Source organism: Macaca mulatta, chromosome 6 (genome assembly GCF_049350105.2).
Source record: "Macaca mulatta isolate MMU2019108-1 chromosome 6, T2T-MMU8v2.0, whole genome shotgun sequence".
NCBI lineage: Eukaryota > Metazoa > Chordata > Mammalia > Primates > Cercopithecidae > Macaca > Macaca mulatta.
In genome coordinates, this window is record NC_133411.1 from 1,702,889 (window position 1) to 1,714,933 (window position 12,045).

The following is a 12,045-nucleotide window of genomic DNA, read 5'->3' on the forward strand; positions in this document are numbered from 1 at the left end:
ACGGCGTGTGTCAAGGACCCGGGCCTAGAAGGCGGCAGCGCCCAGGGAAGCCTAGACGCGGCGCTATCTGGGGCGGGGGCTGGGGTGGCGGAGCCAAGTGCCTGGGAGAACCGCCATTCAGGAGCCCCTCCCGGCCAGGCTCTTGGTTCCGCCCACGCAGGTCCCGCCCCCTAGCCCGGCCCCTCTCCCCGCCCCGCCGCGCAGGCCCCGCCCCGTCCCGCCAGACTCTTGGTTCTGCCCACGCAGGTCCCGCCCCTCTCTTAGCCTTGCCCCGCCCGCCGCGCAGGCGCCGTCCGAGGGCTTCGTTTGAAACATGGCGCGGGCTGGTCCGCGGCTGGTGCTGAGCGAGGAGGCGGTCCGGGCGAAGAGCGGACTAGGGCCTCACCGCGACCTGGGTGCGCCAGCGGGCGGGGGTGCAAGCGTGAGGGTGGCGGGGGGTGGGTACCGAGCTTCCCGGGGCGGCCGCGCCTGGTTGCCTGGGCGGCAGACCGTGGGCAGGTGGGGCTCCTCTGCGCAGGCGCCGCGGGCGTCCGGAACGGTCTCGGGCGGGAGGGCGGGGCGCGCGCGCCCAGGTGAGGACCCCGCCCCTCGTGCCCAGGTGCGGCCCCTGCCCGCGTTCTGGTCCCGGAGTCGCGGCTCCTGCTTGTCTATCGGGTCATTGTGGTACCGTGACTGGCGGTTATATCCGCTGAGGAGAGAGAGCCAGCCTTGCTCTCCAGGAGCGCAGCCCGCCCTCCCGCTGGGGACCCCTCTCCCGGGTTCTCCTGGGCCCATTATGCTGATTGTTGGGCTTGGCCTTCTTGAGGATGTTGGTGGCCGGTTGCCTTCTTTTTGGCCTGTTTTTGTCTGGTTTTGGCGTCAGGGGGAAGCCGAGCTCATAAACTGTTGAGAAGTGTTGTGTTCTCATATTTAGAAGAGGTTCTGTAGAGTTTGTGCTCATTGTTTGAATGTTTTGTGGAATTTTCCAGTGAAACCATATGGACATGTCAATTTCTGGTTTTGAAGCTTTTAAATGACCAATTCTGTATCTCTGGTTGTCAGAGAACCGTTCGTATTATTAGTTCACCTTGAGTCTTGGCTGTGTGGGGTTTTGCGGAGTTGGCTTATTTGAGCTAACTTGTGGAGTGTGTGTGCAGAGTTGTTCCTGGGGTTCTGTTCTTAGCCTGTGAATGTCTCTGTGTGGTCTGCAGGTGTAACTGGACCAACAGGTTCAGTCAGGTGCTGTGGGGCCACAGGCCAATACACTGAGACAGCAGGGTTTGCAGCAGAGAAAGAGTTTAATGCTGGCAGGAGCCCAGCAGGGAGGTGGAAGGAGGCCTCAATCCATCTCCCCAAGGAGATCTGAGCTGGGTTTTTTGGTTTTTTTTGAGACGGAGTCTCACTCTGTCGTCCAGGCTGGAGTGCAGTTGCATAATCTCAGCTCATTGCAACCTCCACCTCCCAGGTTCAAGTGATTCTCCTGCCTCAGCCTCCTGAGTAGCTGGGATTACAAGCGCACGCCACCAAGCCCGGCTAATTTTTTGTATATTTAGTAGAGACAGTGTTTCACCATGTTGGCCAGGCTGGTCTTGAGCTCCTGATCTCAGGTGATCCACCTGCCTTGGCTTCCCAAAGTGCTGGGATTACAGGCATGAGCCACCACGCCCAGCCTGAGCTGGGGTCTTGAAAGGAACAGGATTGTTAGGAGCTGGAAAATTGATGTTGTCAGTTGGTCGAGGTAAGGGCCATGGAATTATCAGGGTGTGGAAACTGCATTCTTTGGTGAATCCGCTTGTGGGGTCCTTTAGACCAGATGGCATCAGTCCCCAGGTCCTCAAAGAATATCTCAAATGGAAAACTTAATGTTTTATAATGTCCAATAATCTGTAGAGTAGTTCTCTGTAGAGTGGTTAAGGGGAACAGTAACATCGTGACAAAGTCCATGTGATCCTGAGGCAGTGATTTCTGATTTTTAAAATTTCGTTCTTTCTGCTTGCTTTGCATTTATTTTATACTTTTTCTAGATTCTTGAGGCAAAAATGTAGATGATTGGTTTGAGACTCTTATTTTCTATTATAAATAGTGCCACAAGTTTCTCTCTAAGCACTACTTTATCTGTATCCACAAATTTTGTTATGTTATATTTTAATTTTCATGCAGTTCAGCATATTTTAAGAATTTCCCTCGATACTTCCTGTTTGACATGTGGTTTTATTTATTTATTTATTTTTATACGGAGTCTTGCTCTGTCACCCAGTCTGGAGTGCAGTGGCACAATCTTGGCTCACTGACAGCTTTTTTTTTTTTATGTTTATGCCATTCTTCTGCCTCAGCCTCCTGAGTAGCTGAGACTACAGGCGCTCCCTACCACGCCTGGCTAATTTTTTTTATTTTTTATTTTTTAGTAGAGACGGGGTTTCACTGTGTTAGCCAGGATGGTCTCAATCTCCTGACCTTGTGATCTGCCCGCCTCTGCCTCCCAAAGTGCTGGGATTACGGATGTGAGCCACCGTGCCTGGCCTGACCTGTGGATTTTTAAGGAGTATGTTTTTAAGGTTCCATGTGTTTGGAGATTTTCCTGTTATTTTTCTGTGTGATTACATTATGGCTAGAGCATAATCTGTATGATTTTAATTCTTTTAAATTTGTCAGGGTTTGTTTTATGATCCAGCATCTGGTCTATATTGTTGAATGTTCCTGCCTTAGCCTCCCAAGTAGCTGGGACTACAGGTGCCCACCACCATGCCCAGCTAATTTTTTGTATTTTTTTAGTAGAGATGGGGTTTCACCGTGTTAGCCAGGATGGTCTCGATCTCCTGACCTTGTGATCCGCCTGCCTCTGCCTCCCGAAGTGCTGGAATTACAGGCGTGAGCCACTGTGCCTGGCCTTCTTTACAGTTTTACGGTTTTCATCTGTCATCTCCATTTTGCTATTAAACTGCTCTTGTGATCTGTATGTTTCTCTGTTCTGTTATTTTTTCTTCATTCCATGATGCTCTAGGTTTCTTTCTTTTGTCTTTCCTTTATATTTGAAAAAATGTCTTCAGCGATTGTCTTAGGGCCGGTCTGCTTGTGACAGGTTCTCTTAGTTTTTCTTTAGAGTTTTTTTTTTTTTCTTGAATGTGTGTGTATTCTGTTGTTGAGTGGACTGTTATGTAAATACATAAATATCAATTAGATCCTGTTTGTTGATGGTATTGTTCAATTCTTCTGTATCCTTGCTGATTTTCTGTCTAGTGACTCTATTAATGACTGAGAGAGGGGTCTTGAACCCTTAACTGTACTTGTGGATTTGTCTATTTCTTTTTTCACTTTATATGTTTTGAAGCCCTGTTATTTGTTGAATTGAATATCTAGGATTTTTATATCTTCTTAGTGGACTGACCCTTTTAGTATATGTAGTCTTCCACTTTTTTTTTTTTTTTTTTTTTGAGACAGAGTTTTCTCCTTGTTGCCCAGGCTGGAGTGCAGTGGCACGACTTTGGGTCACTACAGCCTCTGCCTCCCAGGTTCACACAATTCTCCTGCCTCAGCTTCCCACGTAGCTGGGATTACGGGCACCTGCCACCACGCCCGGCTAATTTTTGTATTTTTAGTAGAGATGGGGTTTCGCCATGTTGGCCAGGCTGGTCTCGAACTCCTGACCTCAGGTGATCCACCGGGCTCCCAAAGTGCTGGGATTACAAGTGTGAACCACCGTGCCTGGCTCTTGGTCCTCTTTTTTCCTGGTAGTTTTGTTTGTTGAGACATCTGCCTTATTTGATATCACTGTAGCTTCTTTTGATTGGTTTTTGCATGGCATATCTTTTCCTATCCATTTACTTTGAACTTTTAACCTACCTGTATCTTTATATTTGAAATTAGTTTCCTGGTTCACTATTTTTATTCACTCTGCTAATCTCTGTCTTGTAGTAGTGTTTTAGGCCATTTACATTTAATATAATTGTTAAATATTAGAACTTAAGTGTGCCATTTTATTGTTTTTTGATTGTTTCCTGTGTTTTTTCCTTCTGCGTCCCTTTTCCTGCCTCCTGTGACTTACTCGAATATTTTTAGTATCATAATTGATTTATCAGTTATGTTTTGGTGTATGTCTCCTTGTATGGTTTTCATAGTGGTGGCTATACAAATTACAATATACTTATGTAATTCAGCACAGTTTACTTGTACAGACATTTTACTACTTCTGAGTGAAATATGGAAACTTTATCACCATTTAGGTCTCTATCCTCTCCCCTTTACAATTTAGTTGTCTGAAGTATTTTCTCTGCATACCTTGAGAACCATATTAATATTATGATTTTTTTAAAAACACCTAGCCTTTTCAGTAACTCAGGAGGAAATGTATTTATCTGTATGTTTCTCTGTTCCGTTCTTTTTTCTTCATTCCACGATGCTCTAGGTTTCTTTCTTTTGTCTTTCCTTTATATTTGAAAAAATGTCTTCAGCGATTGTCTTAGGGCAGGTCTGCTTGTGACAGGTTCTCTTAGTTTTTCTTTTTTTTTTTTTTTTTTGAGACGGAGTCCCACTCTGTCGCCCAGGCTGGAGTGCAGTGGCCAGATCTCAGCTCACTGCAAGCTCCGCCTCCCGGGTTCACGCCCGTTCTCCTGCCTCAGCCTCCCGAGTAGCTGGGACTACAGACGCCCGCCACCTCGCCCGGCTAGTTTTTTGTATTTTTTAGTAGAGACGGGGTTTCACCGTGTTAGCCAGGATGGTCTCGATCTCCTGACCTCGTGATCCGCCCGTCTCGGCCTCCCAAAGTGCTGGGATTACAGGCTTGAGCCACCACGCCCGGCCTAGTTTTTCTTTAGAGTTTTTTTTTTCTTTTTTGAGACAGAGTCTCACTCTCTCTCCCAGTCTGGAGTGCAGTGGCACGATCTCAGCTCACTGCAAGCTCTGCTTCCTGGGTTCATGCCATTCTCCTGCCTCAGCCTCCCAAGTAGCTGGGACTACAGGCACCCACCACCATGCCCAGCTAATTTTTTGTAATTTTTTTAGTAGAGATGGGGTTTCACCATGTTAGCCAGGATGGTCTCGATCTCCTGACCTTGTGATCCGCCTACCTCTGCCTCCCGAAGTGCTGGAATTACAGGTGTGAGCCATTGTGCCCGGCCTTCTTTACAGTTTTATGGTTTTCATCTGTCATCTCCATTTTGCTGTTAAACTGCTCTTGTGATTTTTTGTTATTGTATTTTTCTTTGAAATTTCTATTTGTTTCTTCTTTATATCTTCTGTTTCTTTGCTAAGACTAGTTTTTCCTTTGTCTCAAGTGTTTGTAATTGCTCTTTGAAGTATTTTTTATGACAGTCACTTTAAAATCCTTGTTAGACCTGAATTCTGTGTTCTCTGTTGGTGGTATCTGTTGATTGACTGTGTTTTCTCATTCAAATTGCCATTTTTCTGGTTCTTGGTCATTTTTTATCGTATTGTGGACATGCTGGGTATGATGTCATGAGGCTCTGCTTCCTGTTTAAATCCCATTACTTGAGAAGATTCCTCACTCAAGCCTGCTGGGTGCAGCCTCATTGCCGGGACAGTCGTGGGGCTCTTGCCTCACCCACAGGCTCTGGCAGACCCTACTGGCTGGGAGGGTGAAGGGCACCACCTCGTTCTAGCCAGCCGGGACAGCGGTCAGGATCCATTCTCACACCCCAGTGCTGGCTGCTACGCAAAGCCAGGTGGACGAGGGGTGTTTGTGTGTGTGTGTGTGGTTGTGTATGTGTGTGTGGGTTTGCTTGCAGGAGGGTTGGTGATGTGAAGAGACTCTGTCCTGCCAGGCCCCTCCTGGTCCTTTGGCCATCGAGAGGAGGCTTACGGTTTTTGGTCTTTTGGTGTTTCTGGGCTGCCAGCTTTTGTGGCACCCGGAGTGGGATGTGTAGTAAACAAACATAAACAAAACCCCAGAGTCAACCCAGGGCCTCAGTGCTGGGTTACCTCTCGAGTGCCGAGGCCCGTGGCCGGTTGGCTTCTGTTCATTGCAGTCCGCCAGTGCTTGTTCCATATATTTTCCTCCAGGGCGGTGGGTCTGATATGCGAGAGGAGCAGGGTGAAGTGTGTCCCCTCCATCTTGCCTGGAACTGGAGGAGCTCAAACCAAATTGTAAATTTAATCAGAACATATTCTGGTTGGGCGTAGTGGCTCATGCCTGTAGTCCCAGCACTTTGGGAGGCTGAGGTGGATGGATCACTGGAGGTCAGGAGTTTGAGACCAGCCTGGCCAACATGGTCAGGAAACCACAAGACTGTCACGGAATGCTTTTCTTTCGGGAACATGAGCCAAAAGTCACTGCACCTTGTCCCCTCCTGACCCTGTCCTGGTGGCAGGGTGTAGGGGACAATGAGCTGCTTGTCCTGTGTGCCTGCAAGTGGGGCAGAACCACGCAGCGTCCTGCTGTTTAGCTGCGTCTGAGATGATGCCCGAGGGCTACGTGAGGAAACAGGGAAACATGGGGTTTTAGTAGAAACCCCATCTGTACTAAAAACACACAAATTAGTGGGATGTGGTGGCACGTCCCTGTAATCCTAGCTATTCAGGAGACTGAGGCAGGAGAATCACTTGAACCCAGGAGGTGGAGGTTGCAGTGAGCCGAGGTCACACCACTGCACTCCAGCCTGGGCAGCAGAGTAAGACTCCATCTCAAAACAAAAACAAAAAGCCCAAAATATATTCTAAAACATAAATGTTCCTGGGAAAGTGTTGGTGTATTCAGATCTAAACTGTCTTTTTGATTGTGGAAACTTTGATCTTGTAGTTAACGTTGATCTAATGACTGCTTATGAGTGCACGTTGCAGAGGCTTGCAGGGTGCATGGAGCTTGCACAGCCCGACCACAGGTGTAAGAGGAGGCCAGCAGACAGGCTACCCGACTGGTGGGTTTCGGATGGTGATGGCTGCAAGGCGTGACGGAACTCAGCAGCCGGAGTGGGGGCGGGAGATGAATTGGGGGTTCCTGGGGAGAGGTGGTTTTGGAGGCAGTAAAGGTGGGAAGAAGCGTGTGGCCTGGAGGTACTGCAGAGATAAACATAAGCTGAAACTTCAGGTACATTCCTTGCTCGTCAGTGCTGATAGTCCAACTCCAAAGGAGTTGTACTGGGTTCTAGGTGCCTTTTTCAGATTACGAGGATACATATCTCTCTAAGAAAAGCTGAAAATACAGAAATGTGTAAGAGGGAAAGTAAAGGGATTTATTCCACAATAGGACACGTGTTAGCATTTGTCTCTCAGTCTTTTTACGTGTACTGTTGGAGGAAGAAATGTTCTGAATGACCCTCGTCAGGCACGGGGAGGAAGGCTTTATTCAGAGCCATCGAGGTGGGCCTGGGGTCACAGTGCTGGGATTTTGCAGTGGGGAAGAGAGATGGAGCTCAGCTCCAAGTACAGCAGCGACCAGGGGGAGTTCATAGCCGAGGATGAGGGCAGGGGCAGTGGGTGGAAAATGACTGAGAGGACACATGAGGAGTAAGGGGATTTGAGCTAAACCGACTGAACGGGATTATTGCAAAAGAGAGGTCAGGGTGACCAGACACCACCTGTGGGATCTGGGGATAGGGAACCTGAGCAGATACTGAGGGTGGGGGTTCTGGCCGCACTAAACTGGACTTTACAAGGAAGGGCGCAGATGGCCGAGGAGAAGGTTCGGGAGCCTGAGTGAAGTTGAATTAAACCAGGAATCTGTGTCAGTGTCTACTCTATATCCAAACACCAAGAACTTGACCTTTATTATAATAATTGTTTTCAAAAGAAAAGATTAAAATCTCATAATTTTTTTTTAATTCTCAGCTGAGCTTCAGTCATTGTCTATTCCTGGAACTTACCAAGAGAAGATTACCCACCTGGGACATTCTCTGATGAGTTTAACAGGTCTGAAATCTTTGGATCTCTCACGCAACTCCTTGGTTAGTCTGGAGGTAAGTTTTAGGTCTCTTTCTTAAAAGAAGATTTATTGCTATCAACCTCAGTGGAAAGTCCATTTGCAGCAGAAACGGTGTGTGTTTTGTAACCCTCTGTTTACACCTGTAAACCGTACACTTGGGGTTGTGTTTTTTTGTGTTTACCGTGGGCTACATTTCATACACATCGCGTTACGTTGTGTTGTAGCCCTCTGATGATGATGGTTATATCTTTAAAGGAAATGAAATGAGACCCCAGAGACTTACTGAGTGGCAGCACAGTGGGCCTGGGGCTGCCTCTGGGCCCCTGGCAGGGTCACCCCGTAGGGAGATGCCTAGGTGGTGGTGAGGGGAGCTGTGCACACCTGCCATGGCCTGATTGGCCCTGACAGAACCGTGGGATGCGCCTGCCCCGAGCCTGGTGCCTGAGCATTATGGAGGCCGCGTCTGACACCAGCTTGGGAGTTTGCTCCAAGTCAGATGCGGACCCCACCCAGGCTGCACCCAGTGCTGCCTCCTCTTTCCCCCTTCCCAGACCTCAGCTTTCTCATCTGTGAAGGGCAGACCCTGACAGTTCTCACCCTGTAGAGCGGCGTGTGGATTAAATGAAATTGTGTGTGTAAATCACTCAGCTTGGTGCACACTGAGGCCTCAGTAGATATTAGCTGTGCTTAGTTGCATCACACCATGGCACATGTGGCTTCCCTAAACGATCATCTCACCGCGTGAGGCCCAGAGAACTTCATAGATGAGAACGTGCTTCATTTTTCTACTTTTCCTGGTAACAACGTGTTTATTGCAAATGCGTTCATGAAGTTTGTTGGTCAGTGTGTGTTGCTGGCTTATTTCACTGCGTGTTTCTTTTCTAAAGTGTGAACGAATTCACTGTGTTTTCCTGTTGACAGGGCATCCAGTACCTGACTGCATTGGAGAGTCTCAATCTCTACTACAACTGCATCTCCTCTTTGGCAGAGGTGTTTCGGCTCCATGCCTTAACTGAGCTCGTGGACGTGGACTTCCGGCTGAACCCCGTGGTGAAGGTTGAGCCTGACTACCGCCTGTTTGTTGTGCACCTGCTCCCCAAGCTCCGGCAGCTGGGTAGGCGTTAGGCAGGGCCGTGCGCATGCTTCCGCCCCGCGGGGTGTGGGAGTCGTCGTGGGTGTCTGTGTGCTCAGCGTCATGCGCTTGGTTCCTCCTGGAACCAGGAGTTGGTTTTCTACGTGGATGGCTTGAGTTCCTGCAGACTCACAGCTCTAGTGGCCCTGTGTCTGGACAGGACAGTACTGGAAGGTGAGCAGCCTGGGAAGGCGCAGGGCTGGGGCCGTGGGAGCACAGCCCTGGACCAGGCTGCTCTGTCCTGTTCCGGCGCTCCGCATCATGGCTGTTGGACTTGGGCACGTTCCGAACATCTCCTGTCCTGTTTCCTTTCATAGCCACCAGGCATCACCTCAGGTGCAGCTAAACAGCAGGACGCTGCCTGGTTCTGCCCCAGGACCCAGGAAGCACACAGGACAAGCAGCTCATTGTCCCCCACACCTGCCACTGGTACAGGGTCGGGAGGGGACCTGAAAGAAAAGGGTTTCCGTGACAGTCTTGTAGGCAGAACTTCCAGGGCCCCCACAGCTGTGCCCAGTAGGGAGGGTCTCTGGGTTGGGGCAGCTGCAGGTCACCTTCCCGTCTGCCTCCTGCCTCCCCAGAGGTATCGTTGCTGTTGCTGTGAGCACCTGGTGGTGTCTCTGCTGACCCTACCCCGAGTCACAGATCCAGGAGAGAGAGCTGGGGCCTCCGCCCAGGGGCACACTCCAGAGTCCATGGGGGAAGAAGAGGATGCAGGGTCTCTTACCTCAGTCCTCCTGTGTGAAGTGGGGGGATAAGAATGCCATGTGGACATGTCGTGGTGGGGAGACCTGAGTTCATATCTGTAAGCTCCCAGACTGCCCGGCATGGCCAGGGGCCTATAAACGTTCACTGGTTATTTCTGTTGTTAGGGTCAGACCTACCATGCACTGCTGTTCAAAACCTGCCCCTCCTTCTGAACCTAGGACCTTATCAAAAACAGAAGAATCACAGAGTCCCGACTATCTTGTTAGAAAAAAAGACCAACAGAATCACAGAGGACGGAACACTTTCCCCCACTGCGAGTGCCCTGAACAGGCTGTTTTCCACGGCCGTGGGGAGCGTTCAGGTTCTTTTAGAGAACTGAGATTCTTATGTCAATTTCAAGTCAACAGCAGCTGAAGGAGGCCCCACAGCTAAAGCACCTCGGTGGGTGATGTGCCCGGCCCCTGGGTACTGTCCGTCGTGCCCATCGGGACTGAGGGCCAGCTGGGGTTTTGCCACACACCAGATGAACACCCAGCAGACCTCACCCTGTCAGCCCCGTGAAGTCCGTGTGATGTCAGTGAAGCTGCACACGGGAGGTGGGAAAATAGGTGGAGGAACGCCTGAGCGCCTCAGTCAGTAGACCGGGTAGGCCGTCTTTGGCCATCGTGGAGCCCATGTGGTGCCTTGTCACCTCATCACAGGGAGGACTGGCTTGTGGTGTCTTGACGGTGACGTGATCACACGTGTTTGTAAATGGAATTCTCACAGTTTATTTTATGTTATTTTTGAGACATAGTCTCGCTTCATTGCCCAGACTAGAGTTCTGTGGCGTGATCTCAGCTTACTGTAATCTCCGCCTCAAGCAATACTCCTGCCTCAGCCTCCCAAGTAGCTGGGATTACAGGTACATGCCACCATGCCCTGCTGATTTTTGTCTTTTTAGTAGAGATGGGGTTTTGCCATGTGGGCCAGGCTGGTTTCGAACTCCTGGCCTGAAGTGATCCGCCTAGCCTGGCCTCCCAAAGTGCTGGGATTACAGGCTTGGGCCAGAGGCTGGCCAAATTCTAACAGTTTACACGGCACTGCCTTGCTGCTTGGAGAAGTTTCTGGAGGTGCTGGAAAGAGCTGTCTGTCAGCATGCAGCACACACACCCTCTGTTCCCCGTTTGGTGACAGTGTAGGTCAGCAGTATGGATTGAAATCTGTTTAAAGGAGTCCTCTTGTGAGAATGCCCCAGTCTGCCACAGTTTGACCATTTTTTAGTAACTAATGATCAAAACAACTTTTCTCTGACCTTCTAAAAGTGACTCGAGGAGCTGACAGCAGGCCTGGGTCCTGGTGGACTTTACTTCTGCAGGAGCTCAGCCACCCTGGGCACTGGGGGCTGGCAGCTGGCAGTGGAAGGAGCATCGGATGGGAGGCCAGTGACTGGGGGTGCGTTTGCTGCTCTGCAAAGGCTGGGAGGCGCTCAGGGCGTCTCTGTGGCCAAAGTGAGACCTAGCTCCCAGCATCACTGTCAGGGAAGACCCTGGCTCACCCGCTCATGTGGCAAGTGCTGGGCCCTGGACAGGCCCTGCTGCTGGCCTTCCAAAGCCTGAGCAGTGTGGATAGAGCTCTGTGCTGCAGCTCTTGGCAGCGAGGAGCGCGTCCTTGGGAGCGTGTGGTGCATGCGTGGTGCGGGCGCCTGAGAGCCTGGCTGTGCTGCCTGACACTCTTCCGACTGGGACGGGGCCGTGGCATTCACAGTGGACCCCCCGAGACACAGTGTCTGTTTCCAAACCCAATGAGGATTTCACTGTTGAATTGTGAGAGACATTCACGGTGGACTCCCCAAGACACAGTGTAGTTGGGAGAGGATTCACGGTGGACCACCCCGAGACACAGTGTAATTGGGAGAGGCATTCACAGTGGACAGTGGACCCCCCGAGACACAGTGTAGTTGGGAGAGGTTGGGGGGAAAAGCGCCTGTTTTGTGGCATTTATTTGGCTGATTAACCAAGTGACTCATAAACACTTGAGTTTGTCTGTTTCAGAAGCTGCTGTCCTTACTCTGGGTAAATTTTGGAATCTTCAGTTCTAAATCATCGCCTCTGTCATCCAGGTTTTAGATTCAGAATCTTAGTGTTTCTACAGAGAAGGAACACAACAGTCTTCCTGCACACGACAGATGCTTCCAGCAGTGGCGCTGGCAGTCAGAGGCGCTGCGGGAACCCAGAGGTGCTGGGCCCGGGGACGGCCTCCCGCCCCGCATGGTGCCTCCCGGAGGGGGCTCAGTCCTTGGCTCCACATGGGTCATGGAAAGGCCCTGGTGGTGGAGGAGGCAGATAGCAAGGGCCTGTGTGTGAGGTGGAGG

General features: G+C 50.3%; 1 protein-coding gene across 5 annotated transcripts in view; it reads left to right on the plus strand.

Moving 5' to 3' along the window:
- The first annotated feature begins 266 nt into the window (after window positions 1–266).
- CEP72 (centrosomal protein 72) overlaps window positions 267–12,045 on the plus strand; it is a 36,705-nt gene continuing 24,926 nt past the window's right edge. For 2 of the 5 annotated variants that reach the window (XR_013418243.1, XM_001095020.5), the window contains exons 1-3: window positions 269–395; window positions 7,759–7,886; window positions 8,774–8,966. Coding sequence is in view for 4 of the 5 variants with exons in the window: in XM_001095020.5 (XP_001095020.4) it covers window positions 314–395; window positions 7,759–7,886; window positions 8,774–8,966 (403 nt within the window). In the remaining variant the exon portion in view is untranslated. Of the gene's footprint in view, window positions 396–6,584; window positions 7,655–7,758; window positions 7,887–8,773; window positions 8,967–12,045 lie in introns of those variants that run through there. The other 3 variants (XM_028849305.2, XM_078004576.1, XM_078004575.1) reach the window with 3 other exon arrangements.